At 40.2% G+C, this 21,648-nt stretch overlaps 2 protein-coding genes across 6 annotated transcripts in view; one reads left to right on the forward strand and one right to left on the reverse strand.

Moving 5' to 3' along the window:
- Positions 1-21,306, reverse strand: part of KIAA1328 (KIAA1328 ortholog) — a 348,132-nt gene extending 326,826 nt beyond the window's left edge. For both annotated transcript variants that reach the window (XM_017344119.3, XM_002713504.5), the window contains exons 1-4: positions 20,958-21,306; positions 12,863-12,898; positions 12,035-12,177; positions 3,153-3,247 (exon numbers count right to left, since the gene is read on the reverse strand). In XM_017344119.3, coding sequence (XP_017199608.3) covers positions 3,153-3,247; positions 12,035-12,177; positions 12,863-12,898; positions 20,958-21,306 — 623 coding nt within the window. The remainder of the gene's footprint in view (positions 1-3,152; positions 3,248-12,034; positions 12,178-12,862; positions 12,899-20,957) is intronic.
- Positions 21,307-21,367: 61 nt separating this feature from the next.
- The window catches only part of TPGS2 (tubulin polyglutamylase complex subunit 2), an 81,275-nt gene continuing 80,994 nt past the window's right edge, over positions 21,368-21,648 (forward strand). For 2 of the 4 annotated variants that reach the window (XR_011379364.1, XM_051851990.2), the window contains exon 1: positions 21,368-21,505. Coding sequence is in view for 1 of the 4 variants with exons in the window: in XM_051851989.2 (XP_051707949.1) it covers positions 21,424-21,505 (82 nt within the window). In the remaining 3 variants the exon portion in view is untranslated. The remainder of the gene's footprint in view (positions 21,506-21,648) is intronic. The other 2 variants (XR_007921796.2, XM_051851989.2) reach the window with 1 other exon arrangement.

Raw genomic sequence — 21,648 nt, forward strand, 5'->3', positions numbered from 1 at the left:
AGTTTATTGCAGAGCACAAAGAAAAAAAAAGTGGCTACAGGGAAATATATGATCAAACGAGTATTTTATTTCTTAAGATAAAAGAGAAATGAGTGTATTTGATGCCAAAGGGAAAACAGCTATTTGAAACAGGGTTGGAAATTTGGAGGAAAAGAACATAAAGGCTTGGAATGCTTTGTTGCCAGAGCCTGAGGTATACAGAATTCTATTCTCTACAAACGTATTTCAATGAAAGAGTTTTGCAAAAAATAAAGAAAATGGTTTGGGGAGAGTAGGTAGAAAAAAATCAAACTGAAATGCCCTATAGCAGAAACTTGGCATAATTCAAACAGCCAAGAATGTCCTGTAATCCTGTGGTCCTGTGTACTCCTATGGTCCGGTGTATTAATAGAAAATACAGTAATAATGGGATCTTTAGCAGTATAATCAGATTTATACTCATACTGATCTTATAATAACACACTGAGCTTCTACCAAAAAATTACCAAGAAATTATCATTGTGCTAGGAAACAAAGGATTATAAAAAAACAAAATAATATGCTCTGATATTTCCAGTATTCGGCAAGCGAGGCAGCTGAAATGAAATGGGGCAGTAAGAACAATAATGGCCACGAAAGATCATTAATAAATAGCTTTTCAATGCCATCAAACAAACATGTGCTAAGGACATCTATAGCCATCTCTGTGGTAATAGCCTTTTGAGAAGATCATCTTCAAAATATTGAGAATAAAAAGAACATTGAAGCTAATGAAAACTCTACGTTAGGGACTACAATAGCCAAATAAGTCTAATGAAAGAGTTCATTGCTTGTCTCAAGTGGTATATCAAATTCTGATTAAGGCATATACTTTGAATTCTCACACCCTATGTTCTGTACCAAAACCACCTCACTCCCCACCCCACACTTTTTTGTTGTTCTTCTGTGAAAATGATGGTTCTGTGATTTTTAAAGATCTATTTATTGGGGCCGGCACTGTGGCGCAGTAGCTTAATCCTCTGCCTAAGGCACCCGCATCCCATATGGGTGCCGGCTCTAGTCCTGGCTGCTCCACTTTTGGTCCAGCTCTCTGCTTTGCCCTGGGAAAGTATTAGAAGATGGCCCAAATGCTTGGGCCCCTGCACTCATGTGGGAGACCCGGAAGAAGCACCTGTCTCCTGGCTTCAGATCGGCTCAGCTCTGGCCTCTGTGGCCATTTGGGTTGTGAACCAGTGGATGGAAGATCTTTCTCTCTGTCTCTCCCTCTCACTGCCTGTAACTCTACCTTTCAAATAAATAAATAAATAAATATCTCTAAAAATAGATTTATTTATTCATTTATTTGAAAAGCAGAAATAGAGAGAGACAAAGAAAGAGAGAGAGTGGGATTGGTGCTGTGGCGCAGCAGGTTAATGCCCTGGCCTGAAGCGCCAGCATCCCATATGGGCGCTAGGTTCGAGACCCGGCTACTCCACATCTGATCCAGCTCTCTGCCATGGCCTGGGAAAGCAGTAGAAGATGGCCCAAGTCCTTAGGACCCTGCACCCACGTGGGAAACCTGGAAGAAGTTCCTGGCTCCTGGCTTCAGATCGGCGCAGCTCCAGCCATTGCGGCCAATTGGAGAGTGAACCATCGGATGGAAGACCTTTCTCTCTCTCTCTCTCTCTCTCTCTGTGTGTGTGTGTGTAACTCTGACTTTCAAATAAATAAATAGATCTTTTAAAAAGAGAGAGAGAGGAAAAAGAAGGAGAAAATCTTCCATCCACTGGTTCATTCCCCAAATGGCCACAACAGCTGGGGCTAGGCTAGGCTGAAGACAGGAGCCAGGAACTTCTTCTGGGTCTCCCACATAGCTGTGGGAGCCCAACTGGTGCTGTCCCAGGTGGATCAGCAGGGATCTGGATTGCAAGTGCAGCAGCTGGAACTCAAACCGGCACCCAAATGGGACGCTGGCCCTGTAGGCAGAAGCTTAACCTTCTATGCCATGGCCCCGGCCCCAATAGGGTAACTTTTTAACTTCAATCATTTTATAAAAGCCTCTACAAACATTATTTTTAGGCCTCAATATGAAATACATTTTGAAACACATCTTATGCCTATCGTTAGTTCAAAGAAAAAGAAGGAAAGTTCTACTATTTCCAAACACACAATTGAATGAAAAAAAAACTAGCACTATTTTTTTTATCAACTTTTACGTATGATCTCTCCCTAAATTCAACTTTTACAATTTATATTAATACATTTCCATTTATATCTTCATTCATTAAGTTTTTTTTTTTTTTTTTTTTTTGACAGGCAGAGTTAGACAGTGAGAGAGAGAGAGACAGAGAGAAAGGTCTTCCTTTTTCTGTTGGTTCACCTCCCAGGTGGCTGCTATGGCCAGCATGCTGCGCCAATCCGAAGCCAGGAGCCAGGTGCTTCCTCCTGGTCTCCCATGCAGGTGCAGGGCCCAAGCACTTGGGCCATTCTCCACTGCCCTCCCAGGCCACAGCAGAGAGCTGGACTGGAAGAGGAGCAACCGGGACAGAATCTGGCGCACTGACTAGGACTAGAACCCAGGTGCCAGCGCCGCAGGCAGAGGATTAGCCAAGTGAGCTGTGGCACCAGCCCATTAAGTACTTTTTTAAGACCCCCAAAACCACACATGTATGTTGACAATAAAATTATATACAGAGTAAATATGTATCATCTGCATCATTAATAAACTAGAGTAGTACTTCCAAACAGTTGAGAATTATCATTCTGAAAATTCAAATTGCTTATATGAAAGCTATAGGAGTTAGCAAAGTGAAGCTATTCTTCTGATACAACTATAATTTTTAAAAATTTGATAATGAAGCAAAATCAAAGGTAACAGCCATGCCTTTGATTAAAGCAAAACTGACCTCCTCAACAACAGAGCTAAGCTTCAAAAATTTCCTTCTTGATAGATATTTGCATCAAACAATTTGGGGAAACAAGTAAGAAAATATAAGTTTGAGAGTGGCTTGTTTCTAGTGTTTCTTTCTTTGTTTTTTAAATCTATTTCTGCAACAAAAAATGCATTTTTTTCCTAAGTCTTTGCTCCTATGCGATCAATGACATAATAGCATGACAATATAAGTGTAATTTTTTGTTCTCTAAAAAAGCTGTATTTTACATAGTAATGCATTTTATATAAGGTTTTGTCTCACCTGGCCAGTTCTTTAATTAAGTTTGCAATACGTCTTTTGTCTTCAAGACATAAATCTTTCAATGATGCACTCTTTGTCCCTCCTTTGCAGAAATTCTAAAACAAAAGAATAAAAAAAGATAAAATTATCTTTTTGAGAGACTTAAAATAAGCATGGAAAGTGATATTTCTTAAGTATCTTTTATCTGTGGAACATCACCTACTGGTTTCATTTAAACCAACTGTGAATTAAAAACAGGCTATGGAACTGTCCGTCTGTCACCAGGGGAGAGCACAAAATTTATACAAAAAAGTACACCGAATGAACTTCAAAGCAGATGCTGTTCCTGCTTTAAATACTAGGGAATGTCAGGGAACGACAGTCCCTCGGTGAATGTTACTAAAACACCTAATGAAAGACAGTAAGAACTTTTCTTTATGGGTGTATTAAGGTTGGCAACAGAGGCACGAGTTACTAAGCATTTAAAGTATCCCGAGTTTAATTCCAAAGGGCACTAGACCAAAGAGTAGTAACAGTAATAGCTAACATCTACATTTAGTGCTTACTGCATGCCAGTAATATTCTAAGTACTTTATATTTATTATCCCATTTCATTTTCGCAAAAATGTTATCAGGTAAGTATGATTTCTGTTCTATATTAAGGGTACATGTTACAGAAGATCCCAGGTGCTAAACAGAAGAATCAAGTTTCAAACATAATTTCCACAGTCTGTACTCTTAAATACTATAGTATACGTCCTACCTTGTATAATACAAAACATTCTCCCCAGTATTTTGGTATCATTCAGAAGAATCTTAATGAAATTCAGGGAGCCCAAGCAAACCACAGGTAACAAGTAAAAGGAAGCAACAACTATTATCAGTGGCATTTGTGCGACCACCAAAGTCAGTCAGTCCAATTATTTCAGGTAGCCAAGAATAACTGGCAGGCGCCGCGGCTCACTAGGCTAATCCTCCGCCTAGCGGCGCCAGCACACCAGGTTCTAGTCCCGGTTGGGGCGCCGGATTCTGTCCCGGTTGCCCCTCTTCCAGGCCAGCTCTCTGCTGTGGCCAGGGAGTGCAGTGGAGGATGGCCCAAGTGCTTGGGCCCTGCACCCCATGAGAGACCAGGAAAAGCACCTGGCTCCTGGCTCCTGACATCAGATCAGCGCGGTGCGCCGGCCGCGGCGGCCATTGGAGGGTGAACCAACGGCAAAGGAAGACCTTTCTCTCTGTCTCTCTCTCTCACTGTCCACTCTGTCAAAAAAAAAAAAAAAAAAAAAAGAATAACCAAAGACCCTGAAATGAATCCTGGAATTAACAATAGCCAAAGGTGGGAAAGACAGGGAAGGAAAAGGGAAAGAGAAGATGGTAAGAAGGAGCTGGTTTTAGAGTATGTTCAATTTACGATGCCAGTAAGACATTTGTGAAGAAATGTCTAGGCAGAAGATGGAAAGGTACGCCTAAGTCTCAAATCAGAGAAAAACAAAGATGTAAAAGTCAGCATATGGTAGTATAGATGTTTAGATTGTTATTGTTTATTTTTCTTCAAGTTTAAAATTTTTCTTTAATAAATATAGTTACATTAAATTTAAAGTTAAAAAGATTATTAAATATACTCAAATCCAAGGAAATTTGTACTGGGTTTTAATTTAATTAATTTGACTTTAATTTAAAGCTGGCATTTGAAAGGCAAGAAGGAAATCAAAAGTATAACATATTGTGAGATAAAGGAATAAAGAAACAATCTGAAAATATAATTACGAACCACTTACAATAGCATCAAAAATAAAAATATGTGCTTATTTTATAATTCCATAAACACATGGGATCCAGAATAGCCCAATCTTGGAAAAGACAAATAAGGTAGGAGAACTTAAATTTCCAAATTTCAAAACTTACAGAAAAGCTAAAGTAATTATAAGCCAGGGTAGTAACTACATAAAGATAAAAACATAAATTAATGGAACAGAAGAGTCCAGAAATAAGCCCTTACATTTATGGTCAACAGATTTCTGACAAAGGTGCCAAGACAATCAATGGAGAAAGGACAGCCTTTTCAACAAATGGTCTGGTACAACTGGATATCCACATGCAAAAGAATTGAGTTGATCTGGTCCAGTGCTGTGGCACAGTAGGCTAAGCCTCTGCCTACAGCATCAGCATCCTACATGGCACCAGTTCGAGTCCCAGCTGTTCCTATTCTGATCCAGCTCTCTGCTTACGCCTAAGGAAGCAGTGGAAGATGGTCCAAGTGCTTGAGCCCCTGTACCCACATGGGAGACCCAGAAGAAGCTCCTGGCTCCTGGATTCAAGTCGGCACAGCTCTGGCCATTGTAACCATTTGGGGAGTAAACCAGAGAATCGAAGACTTTTCTCTCTGTCTCTCTCTAACTCTACCTTTCAAATAAATAAATAAAATTTAAAAAAAAGGATTGAGTTGATTTGCCACCTCACACAATATACAAAAATCACCTCAAAATGAAACATTAAATATAATGACCAACTTATAAATTCTTAACAGAAAATACAGACATAAATCTTTGTGACATTGGATTAGACATCAGTTTCTTAGGTAGGACACCAAAGTACTGGATAGAAAAGAAAACAAACTGGACTTCATCAAAATTAAAAACTTTTTCTTGCAGCAAAAGACAATAAGAAAATGAAGATAATGCCTATATTGGGAGAAATTATTAGCAAAGTATACATCTGATAAAGGACTTATACACAGAATCAAAAAATCAAAATAAAAAGACAATTCAAATATGATCAGACACGATATTGTCTGAAGAATATATACAAATGGCAAAGATATACAGAAAAAGATGCTCATCATCTTCAGTCATTTGGGAAATGCAATTTAAAACATAAAGAGTGATTCTAAGATGACAGAATGGCAACAGGGTGGTCAGCTCTAGGCTAGGGAAAAATAGCAAAAAAGAAAAAAAAAAGTAGTGGAGAAAGTGCATTCTCAAGGGAGAGTTGGAGGGAAAACTGCAGTGGAGATTCAGTGGAAGGAGGAGAAATGCCGTGGATTTGAGTGGAAGGTGCACACGCCCAGCAACAAGCAGGAACACAACAAATGACCCCAGCAGCCCTGAGCTGGAGAAAGCGCCAGCTTTGCAGAGCAAGGTAAGATCATTCTGCAGTGGCCTGTGCCACTGCTGATATAGCTAAAGGGAGAGCCTAGCAGACTACACTGTCATTCAGCCCAGCCCAGAACCCTGAGGGGACATGGTGCCCACCTAGTCAGAGAAAAAAGGGGCACAGCTGTCTCTCCCCATCACCACCACCACTACCCCCTGCCCCACCAACAACAGCACCCAGCAACTGGCTAAGAGAAGGCAAGTGCTATTTTGGACATAAGTAGGTAGCCGCTGCTGCAGTGCAGATCATGTGCGCCCACTCCACAACTGGTGGGAACAGTTGCCACCTTGTCAGCAGAGAAAAACACAGCAGCTCCAGTACACGAATCTGGAAATGGGTGGGGAGAAGGAGCCATTCTGACGTAGTATTGGCTGTAGACTCTTGCACGTGCCCAGCATGATTGTCAAATGAGTAGGGCTGCAGTCGGCGGGAATAATACATGCATGTGATCCAGAGATTTTACCAGAGAGAAAAACCTGTGCTCCTAATCGACTCTGAGTCTGCCTGGGAGAACTGACAGGGGTTTAGACACCCACAGATGATTGTGAAGTGCTCCTGGCCTCTCAACATATCACAGGCTCCAAGAGTCTGGGGCTAAAACTGCCTCGGCGAAGCATCCACAGGCAGCCGGCTCTGGGAACACCTGCCTCTCTGTGGACTGGGCAGGCTAGTGAGGAAGGGCTGATCCTCTGCACCCTGTAACTGGGGGAGCCTTGTGTGCTGAGACTGCGGGGACTCAGAGACTGCAAGAGAGGGTACCTACTGTATGGCTAGGAAAAGGCCAGTGACGACTTGGATAATTAAACATAGTCCTAGAAGAGAGCCAAAGTTTCATCAGGCAGAGATATTTGATGATGCTGGAAGATCAATCAGGGAGTGATTGACAATTTTTAGTAATGGGTGTGTTTTACGAATGTTGGTCATTAGGTTCTTATAGTTGAATAACAACAGTGATTGTTCATGTCATTGGTCATGGTTAGAGTCCACGTGGGAACTATGGCATATATTGTATTTTTATTAAGTGTTATATTTGGGCCGGCGCCGAGGCTTACTAGGTTAATCCTCCGCCTGTGGCGCCAGCATGCCATATGGGCACCGGGTTCTAGTCCTGGCTGCTCTTCTTCCAGTCCAGCTCCCTGCTGTGGCCTGGGAGGGCGGTGGAGGATGGCCCAAGTGCTTGGGCCCCTGCACCCACATGGGAGACCAAGAAGAAGCACCTGGCTCCTGGCTTCAGATCGGTGCAGCGCTGGCCGTGGCGGCCATTTGGGGAATGAACCAACGGAGGGAAGACCTTTCTCTCTGTCTCCCTGTCTATAACTCTAAAATAAATAAATAAATAAAAATGTTATATTTGTAGTTGGTTTTGTGGGTTTTCTTCTAAACCATCTCCAATTTATGGGGGACTTGGGTTAACTGTTAGCAGTGGTGTGCGTTGTGGTATTGTTCTAAGTTTTGGTGGGTCTTTTTTAGGTTTAATAATATTTTTAATTTATTAGGGGGGATATTAGTAGTGTTTGGGTATACAACTGCTATAGCCACTGCAGAGTATTCAGAGACTTGGGGGTCAAATATAGTAATTTTCAGTATGTTAGTGTTTGCGGTAATAATAGAAATAGGAGTAATTATATTAACGGTGATAAATGATGAGATGGAGATTGCAATTGATTTTTAAAATATGGGGGACTGGGGATGAAGTTGGTTTCATTTGAGAGGATTCTATGGGGGTAGCAGCATTGTATAGTTATGGAAGTTGGTTAATAGTTGTTGCTGGTTGATCTCTATTTGTGAGCATCTTTATTATTGAAATTACTCGTGGTGGTTAAGCTAGAATAAGTAAGGATAAAACTAGGGAGACTAAGAAAGATAGAGAGTAAAATTTAATAAGGTCTTTTTGTGTGGATACAGAAGTTTGATGCAGAGATTTGAATATCTGAGATTTTTTTTTGGAATTGCTTTTTCAGTTCATGTCATATCTAAGAGCAGGGTGGCTACGTTTTAGCTTGCTGAGAGATTTAGGTATGGTATAAGGCAGTGTATTGTTGTAGGGAAAAATCCTAAGAGGTTAGAGAAGTTGAATGAGACAGGTGTAGCTGGGTCTCTGGGTAATCATGGTGTGGGGCTCCATATGCTCAGAGCTCCCTGATTGTCAGGGGTGGGTCACTGCATCAGGATCTGTGCTCACAGTGAGGACGGCACAGATCTTGTGTGTGGTTCTTACAGTAGCACAGATGACCACTGCACCCTCTAAGGGCTAACACCCAGGCATTGATCACCTTGGAAGAGAGGAGGTGAGGGTGTGAACACACCAGCAGAGGTGACCATACGCCCCCTTCTGTTAACAATAGGAGATCTACCATGTCCAATCTGGGTGTCATCTGGACACTAGCCCCATTCTTGACCACTGACCAGAGTTCCCAAGCCATACCCAGTAAACTTCTAGGTATAAACTGAAAGTGCAGACATTCCATTGAGCCATAGAGGCATAGTCCACAGTTAAATGCCATCAGAGGAAGAAACCAACAAGTATCTCCACAAATGCCTAAAAATACAGGCAGCAATTCAAGAAATAAAAATAAGGACGACAACACAATGTCTCCAAACGAACAGAACAACACTCCAATATTAAAATGTGAAGATGAAGAGATTGATGAAATGGCAGGAATGGAATTCAAAAGATTAATCCCAGGATTACTCAGAAGTAATGAGAAGCAAATTCACAAATTAAAGAAATCCATATATGACATGAATGAAAATTTTTCCCATGAAATTGAGATTTTTTAAAGAGAAATCAAAATTAAATAAAATTGATCTTCTGTATATAAAGAGAATTGAAAATGAATCTGACGTGAATGGAATGGGAGAGGAAGCGGGAATTGGGAGGGTTGCAGGCGGGAGGGAAGTTATGGGGGGGAAAAGTCATTGTAATCCATAAGCTGTACTTTGGAAATTTATATTTGCTAAATAAAAGTTAAAAAAAAAGAAAAAAGAAATGAAGAATTAAATAGGTCAAATAAAAACTAAATTGGAAAGCCTTACCGACTGACTTCGTGAGGCAGAAGAAAGAATATCCAAGCTAGGAGACAAATCATTGGAAATTTTTCAATCAGATCAAAAAAAAAAAAAAAAAGAAGAAGAAGAAGAAATTAGAAAAATTGAAAAGTTTTGGAGATTTATGGGATACTATCAAATGACCCAACATATGGGTATTAGGAGTTCTTGAAGGCTTGGAAAGAAAGAATGAATTAGAAGGCCTATTCAGTGAAATAATTACAGAAAAATTCCCTAATTTGCAGAAAGAAAGGGATGTTCAAATACATGAGGCACATAGAACTCTATTTTCTTTTTTAAGATTTATTTATTTATTTATTTGAAAGGCAGAGTTACAGAGAGTATGTAAAAGGTAACCTATACAAGTGAAATTGACAATTTGAGTTGTGATGATTTGAATAGCCCTTGTCTCAACTGTTGAGAAACACTGTTTTTTTTTTTCTTCATATTATTTGTTGAACTCTTTACTTAGTCTAGGGCTAATCTTATGTATATAAAGTTAACTGAAAATAGATCTTTGTGAAAAATAGAATGGGAATAGGAGGGAGGAGGAAGGAGGAGAGCGTGAGCAGGAGGGAGGGCGGGATGAAAAGTATCACTACATTCCTGAATCTATACATATGCAATACATGAAATCTGTATAGCTTAAATAAAATTAAAAAAAAAAGAAAAGAATACCACTTAACATCCAATAGAATGACTATCACCAAAAAGATAAAACACAAGTTTGTTAGAATGCGGATAACTGGAATTCTCATACATTATTAGTGGGAATATAAAATGGTGTAGACATTTTGGAAAATAGTTGAGCATTTTGTCAAAAGTTTAAATATAATCACAATAAGACCCAACAATTCTACTTCTAGATATATACTGAAGATAACTAAAAAACATATGTTCACAGAAAAATCTGCATGAGAATATTCACGGCAGGCACATTCCAAATAGCCAAAAAGTAGAACAACCCAAATGACCATTAACTGACAAACGGATAAGCAAAACATGAATTCAAACATAAAAAGGACTGCAGTAATGACACATGATAAAACACAGAAGAATCTTGAAATCATCATAACAAAAGAAAGAAGTCAGTTAAAAAGGCCACACATTGTGATTCCATTTATACGACATTTTCATAAAGGGCAAATCTGTTCAGACTGAAAGTAGATTGCTGGTTGATGGAGGCTGAGATGATTAGGTCACAGGGAGTGACTTAATCATTGTGAGTTTCTTTCCAGGGTAGTAAAAATATTCTAGAATTAGATTGTGGTGATCCACACTGAGTGAATACACAAAGCAAAAACAATGAATTGTAGGTTTTAAAAGAGTGAATTTTATGATATATGAATTATGCCTCAATTTGAAATAAAGACAAGTGATCTTAAATGAGTAAAAGTAGTAAATATTTTAGAGTTTGTACTCAGAAGAAAAATTTATGACAACAGTATCACAAAAGTCAGCAGGGAGAAATTAAGTACACACACATTGTTGAAAAGGCCTTAATCTATCAATGAAGTAAGAAAATATTAGCTGAAAATAGGGTGTGGTAAGTTAAAGATGTATATTATAATTCCCAAAGAAGCAACCAAAATAACCCCACTAAGAGTGATAGCTAATAAAGTAGGACAAAACACAGACTTAACTCAAAACAAGGCTATACTCAAGACAAAACAAACCAGTATATGAAAAGATGCTTTCAATTTTTGTTAAGAACTTGCAACTATTTACTCCCCAATGTGAAATGGGTACTTGGGGGATAAAAGTGACATAAGTAAGCCTTTAGTGTCAATCACAGCTAAATCCAGTAGACTACTACATAATCATTAGTAATAAAATAAATATTAGAAAGGTCTGAAAAAAATGCGAACCATGAGCTCAGAAACTTTTTCTATGAAGGGCCTAACAATAAATGCTTTTGTTTTGTTGGCACACACTCTCTATAGTAACTCTGCCATTTTAACACAAAAGCATCCATAGACACTATATGAAAGAATGAGAAAAGCAGTATTCCAAAAGCGTTTCATGTACGAAAAAGGTAGCAGTACCACTTGGTCCACAAGTCACAGATTTCTTACCCTGACTTAAACACTAACTGGGGAGAGAGAATAGAACAAAAAGTAAAATAAAATGAATGAGTCATATAGGACATATGCCAAAGGGCCTCACAGACATTACTACAGACATTAAGATGAGGGAGAAGTCAATGAGTGGGGCTACAGAAAGTAAAAATCTTTATATTATTTTCCAAGTATAGGGAATAATAACAAAAAATTGTAATGCAGGTTAACTTTCTTTTAATAAGCTGTTTTTCTTATATAAAAGTATTCATCTACCAACTAACCAATTCACAATAACAATCATAAAATATGTTTAATTTTAAAGTTTCTTGCCAATTCCATTTATTAATGTCACACAGATATGAATGTATTCTTTTGAGACATATCAAGGTAATACATTTTCTTAGCTAAGGCTTAAAGCAAGTCTTGATGTTTTAGAGAAAACCCCTGTGTAATCTAGATACTTTCTATTCACACCCGGCTTCAGTGATAAATGATATATTTGTTGATATATCAGCAAAGGGTCCTGGAATCCTCTTCATCTTGTACGAATGCATATAGGTCACCTAATGTGCTTTCAAAGCTTCCTCTACCCTGTTTAGCACTTATTAAGAATGAAGAGTAACAAAAAGCTATGAAATCACTAACCTGTTCTTCTACTGAATCTCCTGCACCTTTTAGTGACTCCATGGAGATTGAAGCATCAGTCATCCTGGAAGTCTTAACTTTCGCATCAGCTTTTGGATTCACCAACATGTGTCTTGATCTGATATTTCCTTCGGTAGAAATTCCTAAGGATTTCCATTCAACAAGATTTCAAAATTATATCTTTTCATTATTTTAAATCATCCCACCCTGTCAACCTCCTGCTGAGTATCCTTTAATTTATGAGACCTGATAGGAAAAACTTTCTTACATAGTAAATAAACTTCATTTTTAAAGACACCTTCATATACAATGAATAATAAAATGATTATATAGAAATATAGTAAAGATCCAATTGAATTTTTTAAAAAGTGCTCTGAATGTTTATGTCACGTTAAAACCAAGAAATTATAACATTCCATAGATACTTTAAATGAGAAGGAATCAAAGATAGTTATCAAATTAAGGTGCATTTAATGGTTCAGTTTTACTGCTGATCTAGTTACAACCAGTAAACTTGAAAGATTCTCTTCAATAAATCCTGTATCAAAAATTTCTCACATGTTTTTAGAAATATTAAACCTAGGCTATGATTCATATAAGAAAAATACCCTCTTGTCTTTTAATATAAGAAGTATTCCACAGGTTCATTAACCATTGACTTGGTCAGCATTTCAAACCTTAACAGACTGCCAAATGTTCAATCAACTTTGGTTTCTGAGGTACTGTTACGTATCCAGTTATACCTGCAAAGTTGTCCTAATATTTTATTTTCTCCTAATACTCAAAGAGCAAAGAAGGCTTCCAAAATTTTAACACAGAAGATCATACCTGGAACATATATCACTGATTGCTCTTCATCAGAAACTATGCAGGAGGACGTGAAGGAAAATATTATGAAAAATTACCCAATATCCCAAAGCTACATCTCTTATGTATATCTGTTACAATTCATCATCTCTTTATACCTGGGAATTTATAACTAATTTTTAAAACACCACTAGAAAGCAAAGGGATTGTTAAATGCAGTATAGTCAATATTATTCCAAAGTTCATCTTTATATACTCACAACTATTTGGTTTGTAAGAATTTTAAAAAACTTTATTTTATAGAATTGTTATTCTCTTCTTTTCCCAAGTGAGATAAACTACAATATACAGCCTTTTGTGGCTAGGTTTCCTTTCCTTTTGAAAACAAGGAGTTAAGGGCTCCTGTTTGTTCATTACTGGGAAACTGAAAAATTATTTTAAGCAGAAGGAATAAAAACTTCAAGGTGGGCTTTAGATTTGAAGAACAAATTTAGTTTGAGGGCAAGTCAATCATGCAATCACAAAAGCAACATTTATTCTTCTGCAGTGCATCCATGATATAGCCCAAGAAGCCATACTGTTTAAAAAGTAGAAGAAATTTAACACAAAGAGAACTATTTTGAATTTCAAAAGGAGAAATTTAGAAAAGTTAAGGTCATAATGCTGTTAGAGAAAAAGAAGCAATTTAATAAGAAAGCTTTCTTTCCAGAAACTAAATTTGATACAGAACTATATCTAAATCCAGTTCTAAACTCAGATAATCTGATAATCTCTTATACTTTTGGGAAAGAAGCAGCTAAACAGATTTTTTTCCCAAATGATCTAGCAAATTTCAAAGTTTTCTGTGCTTTTTTGATTTCAAACATTTCTAGGAAAGCAATTATTAACTATATCCTTTCTACAAAAGACTAGAATGGATTTAATAACTTGCTCAAAAAGATAATATATAATTATTTCATCTCAGTCTAAATCCTAGTAATGGAGATTTTTGGGGGAATACTTGAACCCAAGGAACTCAGGAATATTCAGGTGGTGCTTACCGTCTCAGCAGCCATTGCTTCCTAGTAACTCTCAACAGCAACACACTATGCTAACACAGCTTTGAGATTCTGGCTAAAGACTAGCACCCCTAAATTTTCAATTTTCTAAAATATCAGGGATAGAGCTTAGAATGTTTTAGGAGACACAAAAGGCAAGGAAACAAAAATCAGAAACCACTACTTCAGGGAAACTGCTAGCAACTAATACAGGAACACAGAGAAAATTTCTAAACTCACTGATAACTAATCTATTGACTGGCTTGTGATCCATTCTAAATATCAGAAATACTATATATTTCAATGTGTCTTCTGGGGTAGTTATACCCAAATATTTTCAATTAAAAGGAATGCTCTTATTATTTAAAAAATGGCTTTATAATATGAAATCATGCAAGTTTCACAACATCAAAAACATTTCTTTTTTCATATCCTCGGACCAGAACAGGGACTGTATGCATTCAATGAACACTTTCTTGCTGTTTGGAATGTGTACCTGGGAAAAAGAACCCAAGTGGGCATGGGGTTCTAAGACAATGCTGAAAGACATGCTCCATACAACAGTGTCTTTAATTTGAAGGCAAGAATACTGATGAATTTTCAGTTTATGTCCCAAGGATGAGCTTTGGAAAGACTTAACATAACTGAGTCCTGGAAAACACACGCTTCCCTTGACTATTCACAAAGGAGCCTGCTCCCAGGAAGAGACCAATGCTGCGGAATCCCACTCCTCTTCACCTACGTCTGGAAGCCCAAGCAAGTATTTCATCCTTTCACCTCCCTTTCAAATCTGACATCATCATTTCCATCCTTACTCTCGCTAGTAACTTTGCTCCTCATATCATTAAAAAAAAACTAACCGTAAATTTTCCTTAACCTTCTATTAGCATATCCAACAACTTTGCTGTTTCTACCTCCATAAACTCTCCATATATTCAGCTTTCCTTTCCTTTTTTTTTTTTTTTTTTGGATGAACCGTTTATAACTTTACATAAATCCAGTATAGCCCTTATGCATACATACACACACCCCATGTGTTTTTGTTTTTGTTTCATTTTTCTGTTTTTTTAACATAAGGATGTTGCTTCTGATATTCTCTTCTTTTTCCTGAACCAATCATTTTCCCTATTAAACTTTTCCTGCTGTATCCAAACCTATAATAATTTACATTTTCAGGAAAAGAAAAGCCTCCCCTGATTTTACATCCCCCTCCAGCTACTGGCCCATTTTTGCTCAGTCAAAAGTGAAACTTCTCAAAAGAGACACACTGTCCTCACCTACTCGACCCTCAATATCTAGCATTTGACAATCACACTTTGACTTCATCAGCCCACACCACTACGTTTACCAAGGTTACAATGGCATGACTGTCAAACACTGAGTGAATTTTCAGCTTCTGAGTACTTGATTTATCGACAGCATTTGCCATTGATAACCACCCTCCTCCTTAAAACACTTTTGCTTAGCTTCAAAGACACTCCACATTCATAATTTTCCTCCTCCTTTTCCAACTATTCCTTCTTAGTCTCTTTAGATCCTTCCTTGTTGATAAACCTTGGTTCTTTTTCTCTACTCATTCACTTTGTGATTTCATTCAGTTCTCAGGACTTTAAATACCATCAACATGCTGACTTCCACCAAATTGATCTTCAGCAGGTGCCTAATCCCCTAAACCTGACATTGCCATTTGGAAAAGATATCTCAAACTCAACATGTCCAAGACTGATGTCCTAACCTTTCATCAAAAACTGCTGCTCCCTTAACATTCATCATCTCAGTAAATGGTAATTCTAATCTTGCAGCTGCCCAGATCAAAAACATGGAGTTATCCATGACTCCAGTTTCTCTCCTATCTCACATTATTCTTAATTATTCCTGTCAAGGTGACCTTCAAAACATACTAACAATCCAATCATTTCTAACAAAAACTACTGGCCTTGATCCATGTCACCTTTTCCTCTCACCAGGATTATGGCAATAATCTTGTACCAGCTCTCTCTGGTTTCTATGCATGACCCCTCAACAGATTCTTTTTCACACAGTGATCAGAGTGAGCATGTTAAAATTATGTCATTTTGCATTCAGATTAAAAGTCAAAATACTTAAAAGGGCCTACAAAGCTCAAGTTCTAACCACTCCATGCTAAGATACTTCTCTGATCTAATTATCTACTGCTGTTCCCCTCACTCACTCCTCATTTACTTACACTTGTTAATGAGTGGTGCAAACTCCTGCCTCAGAACTTTTGCTTTGATGATTTTTTTTCATCAAATATCTTCATGGATCACTTCATCACCACTTCTAGGATTTGGGTTATAGGTCACCTTCTGATTGAGATTTTACTTCCTAATCATATAGTTACTTATAATTGAAAAACTCTCTTTCTAGGTCGGCGCCACAGCTCACTAGGCTAATCCTCCGCCTAGCGGCGCCGGCACACCAGGTTCTAGTCCCGGTTGGGGCGCCGGATTCTGTCCCGGTTGCCCCTCTTCCAGGCCAGCTCTCTGCTGTGGCCAGGGAGTACAGTGGAGGATGGCCCAAGTGCTTGGGCCCTGCACCCCATGGGAGACCAGGAAAAGCACCTGGCTCCTGGCTCCTGCCATCGGATCAGCGCAGTGCGCCGGCCGCAGCGCGCCGGCCGCAGCGGCCATTGGAGGGTGAACCAACGGCAAAGGAAGACCTTTCTCTCTGTCTCTCTCTCTCACTGTCCACTCTGCCTGTCAAAAAAAAAAAAAAAAAAAAAAAAACAAAACCTCTCTTTCTGCAACCTGTTTACCTCTCCCTACTACTTGCCTCTTTCCTACTTCATTTTTCTCCATAGTACTTATACTTATTGGACATACAATGTAATTTATTATTTATTAATGGCCTCAGCTCAATAAACTGTTAAGGTCAAGGAGCAGGCATTTAGCCTAGCAGTTAAGACACCTGCCACCTGCATCCACATACTTTTTTTTTTTTTTTTTTTTTGAGAAAGAAAGAGAGAATGTATATGTGTGTCTCCTATTCATTAGTTCGCTCTGTCAAATGCCTTCAGTAGACAGGGCTGGGCCAAGGCTGAAGTCAGGAGTCTGGAACGCAATCTAGGTCTCCTTGTTATGCCCAGATAAGTAGATCCCCAAGAAGCTATCAGCAACCTGATCACACCAAAATGCAAAAGCAAGGTTTTTATTAAAAAGGTACAAGCCGCGACAGGGACCTCATCCAACCAACCAGCGCAGAGGAGGAAGGAGGAAAGGCCCAGGTCTTTGTTCCAGGACACTTTTAAGGGAAGATATGTCAGCAAGGGCTTAGGGTGTGGGGCCTTTTGTGATTGGGGGGTGGGGGGAGGTGGGTCTCCATTTGGCTTGGGTTCAGGGAGTTACCTCATTTGGTAATCTCTACTGAGCTGCCCTTGGTCTACCGAACTAGCTGTCCTTGGTAAGCTTTGATATCTCTGGAATGCCTGAATGCCTGCTTTTACAAGGACTCGGGTCTGCTATGGGAAATGGAGACTGCTTTTTATTGTTTCAAAATAGTCACTTTGGCTCTTCATCCTATGTGGGTGCAGGGACCCATTTACTTGAGCCATCACCACTGACTCCTAGGGTCTGCATTAGAAGGAAGCTGGAGTTAGGAAGAGAGCCAGGTATCAAACCCAGGCAATCTGATATGGGATGCCAGCATCCTAACCAACATCTTAACTACACTGCTAAATGCCCACTCCCTATCCTCAACCCTCAATCTAGCCTCTAACTTCCTGGGAAGCAGTGGTAATGGCTCAGTTAATTGGGTTTCTGTCAACCATGTGGAAGACATGCATCCTATTCCTGGCTGCAAGCTTCAATTCTAATCCAGCCCTGGCTGTTGCAGGCATTTGTGGAGTGAACCAGAGGGTGGGAGCGCTACTCATCTTTCTGTCTCTCATTTTAATGTAAGCACCAAGAGAGTACCAATTTTCATTGTTCTGTTCAACATTGTATCCCCAAACATAAAAACAATGCCTGGCTCATAGTAAGTCATCCAGGAAAGAATGGAATTGGTATTTAATTTCTTGAGGCATTTTCAACAACTTCGTGTTATCTTTCTATGTAATTCAAATTATGTACACAACACATATTCTAGCTACATTCATGGAAAATTTATTTTCAAATATTAAAAACTCTAAATAAACTGACTTCAACAAGCTTTTGAAAAATTAAGGATAAAAACATTTCTAGTTGCCTTCATCCAATTTACCCTTTCTCATAATTCACAATCTTTATCTCATTATTTTAAGAAATATTAAATGTTCTTAAATATTAAGAACCCAAATATTTACCTTCTTCAAACAGAGCATTTTTCAACAAATGTATATTTTATGGGGAACTCAAAGACAATATATACAAAATGTACTTGAACACTGGATATACTATAGGGTTCTATGTGCACCTTAGTTCTTTGCTTTGGAAGCAACTTTAATGCTGGTTCCAATCTATCCGAACTCCCAAAATTGAAGTAGTAACTAGAAACCCAGAAAGAATTTGTAGAGAGAACGAACATCTCTATCCCAGACCTCTCAGATATGAAAGAAATAAACTTATACTGCCCACTCTACTGAATGTGACTTACTTGCTACCAACACATATATGTGGAATTATTACTGACCACAGAGATTTTCTGGGCTAGTATATTATTTTTATATCAATATAAAGTCTTTGTCTATTTTTATTTGAAAACTCAATGGCAGAGACTATAGCTCTTGTAATGTTTTGATCAAGTCCTTCGCAGTTCATATTTGTTAATATCAAGTTAACTAATATTGTTAATGATAATACACCTGAAAGTATATAAGCAATCAAATTTAGATATTAAAGAAACACTAGCTTATTCTGACATTACCAGGAGCTATTATGAAAGAGGAAAGCAATTTACAATGAAAGGGGGAATACTTTACTGGAAGATTTAACCCATGAAATGACAACAAGCATACTGTTTGGCATGCTTTGTGCATGCTTTGTGCCAAAACAGCACTGTTGAATCATAGTCTACTGGATGCTGGAGATGCACAATTCACAAGAACAACAGTAAAAAAAAATTAAGTTCAGTGATGATCTGTCTGTCCTCTCATGATGGAAGCATCTAGGATTGGGAACTTTCTCAATCACATTCTGAAATCATTTAGGTCAAGAATCTAAAGAAATTTTTCCAATGTGAAAGAAATACCCATTACAGACACATACTTTTTGGTATTTTTCTATTGAAAATTCTACTCCAAAGGCTCTAGGATAGTCTGGGATATTATCAACATGACAAGAAAAGTGATGAAGACCTCATGATACCTAACTATATTAAATGAGTTGGAACTGTCATGTCTTTCGGCAAACATTCAGCCACAAATTCACATTTGGCATTGCTTATATGTCCTATGGAGACTTAAAATTAAAATATCTGAGTCTGGGTGGCAACTGGTCATTGGGTGGAATAGGCTGGGGAAACACTTGATACTAATAACCTTTCAATTCTTTTTCTATGTCTGGATTTCATAGGATGTAATCACCACCATTCTTTTCCCATATAATTTCAATTCCTCGCTATTAACGGAAACATGGTTTTTTCCATTAAGTTTTGAAAGAGAGAATATAAGAGATAAGGGAGAATATATGTTTTTTTACATGCAATAGGGAATAATAGGACTACATGAAGAAGTGCACATATGAGGCTAAGACCAAGAGCATAGGCTTAGCCTACATACTGTAACCCTCCCCTCAACCATTTATTCTACATCAGAACACTATCATTAGTTGTTATAAACTAGTAAGCTTTCAGTATCTCCTGTCACAAAATTCTATCAATGCAGAGATAGTGTTTCAGGAAAAAAGACTCATCTCAATTTCCTGACTTCGGAAATCAGCCCAGAAGTCCCCAGTGCAAGGGACTACTGACAGGTAAGGGAAAAAATATTTCATTTACACAGTGCACTACATGTTTTCACCTCTGATCTCTACGTGATTTCATTTGTTTCCCGAGAACCTATCGGAGACAAGTGGTAATTAGATTTAGTCAGTACATAACACTAAACGTTTAGCAGCACAAAATGCAAAAACATCCCTCTCTCCACACATGACAGTCTACTCTTACTAACTGTATAAGAGGAACTTATAATGTAACTTTGTAAGTTTTACTGCGAGCTCAGTAGAACGTCCAAAGGGTGATTCTGCCAAAGGTAAGGGCATGGCCTCCAAAAATGCCATCGTCACTCCGGGCGAAGACACAGACCCGCCTCTGCAGACCCGGGATCACTGCCCTCCTCTCAAGGAACACCCCTTAAGGAACGAGAAATGTCAGGACCCAAGCTCAGCCTGAACAGTCGACCTAATCCAGGAAAAAACACCGCTGTCACGCGAACAGCTCATCTGGGAATACTACCACGGGGCTCAAAGCTCCACGGTCCCACACCAAAAGAACCCAAGAACTTGGATCCCTGGCCGTAGTGACCCACAGTCTCCACGCAAGTCAACAGCGTTACTTCCAAGCTCAGTGATTCGCATCTTACTCTCTAACCTGCACAACCCAACCACGGACTGGCGACACTAAGACCCACAGCTCTCCTACAGCCCCAGGACCAACACCCAACTTCACCTATGGGCTCTAGAAGTCCGACAGGGTCCTGACTCGCTCCCCTAACGTCGCAGACTCAGGAAAATCCTAAATCAAGGCAAAAATGCTGCCTGCCAGCAGTCGTCCCTGCGCTGCCCACACCCACTCGTCGCCCAAGCACACTCTCACTCTGCACCCTCAGCTGGCTTGGGGTCACCCCGGGAGGGAAGGCAGAGGGACCCTGCCAGGCACAGGCTGGGCGACGACTCTAGACCATCTGTCCGGAGCTCACAGCTAGGGAGGGCAGGCAACCATAGGTGATGCGCTCAGACACCTGGAATTCCAGCCCGGAGACACCTGATACAGGCGAAAGCCCGGCACCAGGACAGGCGGGAGAGCACGGCCCCCACCCACGGAACCAGCACAGGAGTTTCCTCTCCACTCAGATTCCCACGTGACCGCTCGCCCCTCGCCGTCTGGGGGAGGGCGCCGGCGCCCCCTGGCAGGCGGGCAAAGGATACGATCGCGGCTCCAGAACGCGGAGGCACCCGAGCGGGAGGGGCCCGCCGAGTCCGCCATCTTGAAACAACCGCCACTCCGGGCGTCGCGCCGGGGCCGCCACGCCCCGGCCTCCAGGCTCGGTCCCCATTGGCTGCTCCGCGCAGAGGCCCGTCCCCGCTTGCGCGCCCGGCCCCGGCGGGGCGAGAGGGTCCGGGCGGAGGGCAGGCGGTGTCCTGGCGGTGCGGTGTGGAGCAGAGGCCCGGGCCGCGGGAACGAACGTCCCGCGGAACTACTGCTGCGAGACCAGGCCGGGGGCCCCATCTCCTCCCCACAGCTCTCGCAAGCGCCGAGAACTACAGCTCCCGGCATGCCGTGGACTTGACGGCCGCGGCGCTGAGGCGGAGCCCCGCCTTCCTCCGGCCCGACCGGCTTTCCACGCCCGCTGCCGCCGCTGCCCCGGCCGCGCGCCCGACAGGGACGCGAGAGATGGGGGATGCGCCGCCCCCGCTGCAGGGCTCCAACAAGCCGCACCTGGAAAAGCTGACCCTGGGCATCACCCGCATCCTAGGTAAGTGGGGTCGGAGCCCCAACTTATGGGTGCTGGGACTGGGGAGTGTGGAGTAGAAGACAGGAGCCGATGGATGAGGTGCGGGTGGGCGGTGCGACGCCGGACGCTGTTGGATGAGTGGTCATCGCTGCTGTGACTTCCGT

This window comes from Oryctolagus cuniculus, chromosome 10 (assembly GCF_964237555.1).
Source record: "Oryctolagus cuniculus chromosome 10, mOryCun1.1, whole genome shotgun sequence".
Classification (NCBI taxonomy): Eukaryota; Metazoa; Chordata; class Mammalia; order Lagomorpha; family Leporidae; genus Oryctolagus; species Oryctolagus cuniculus.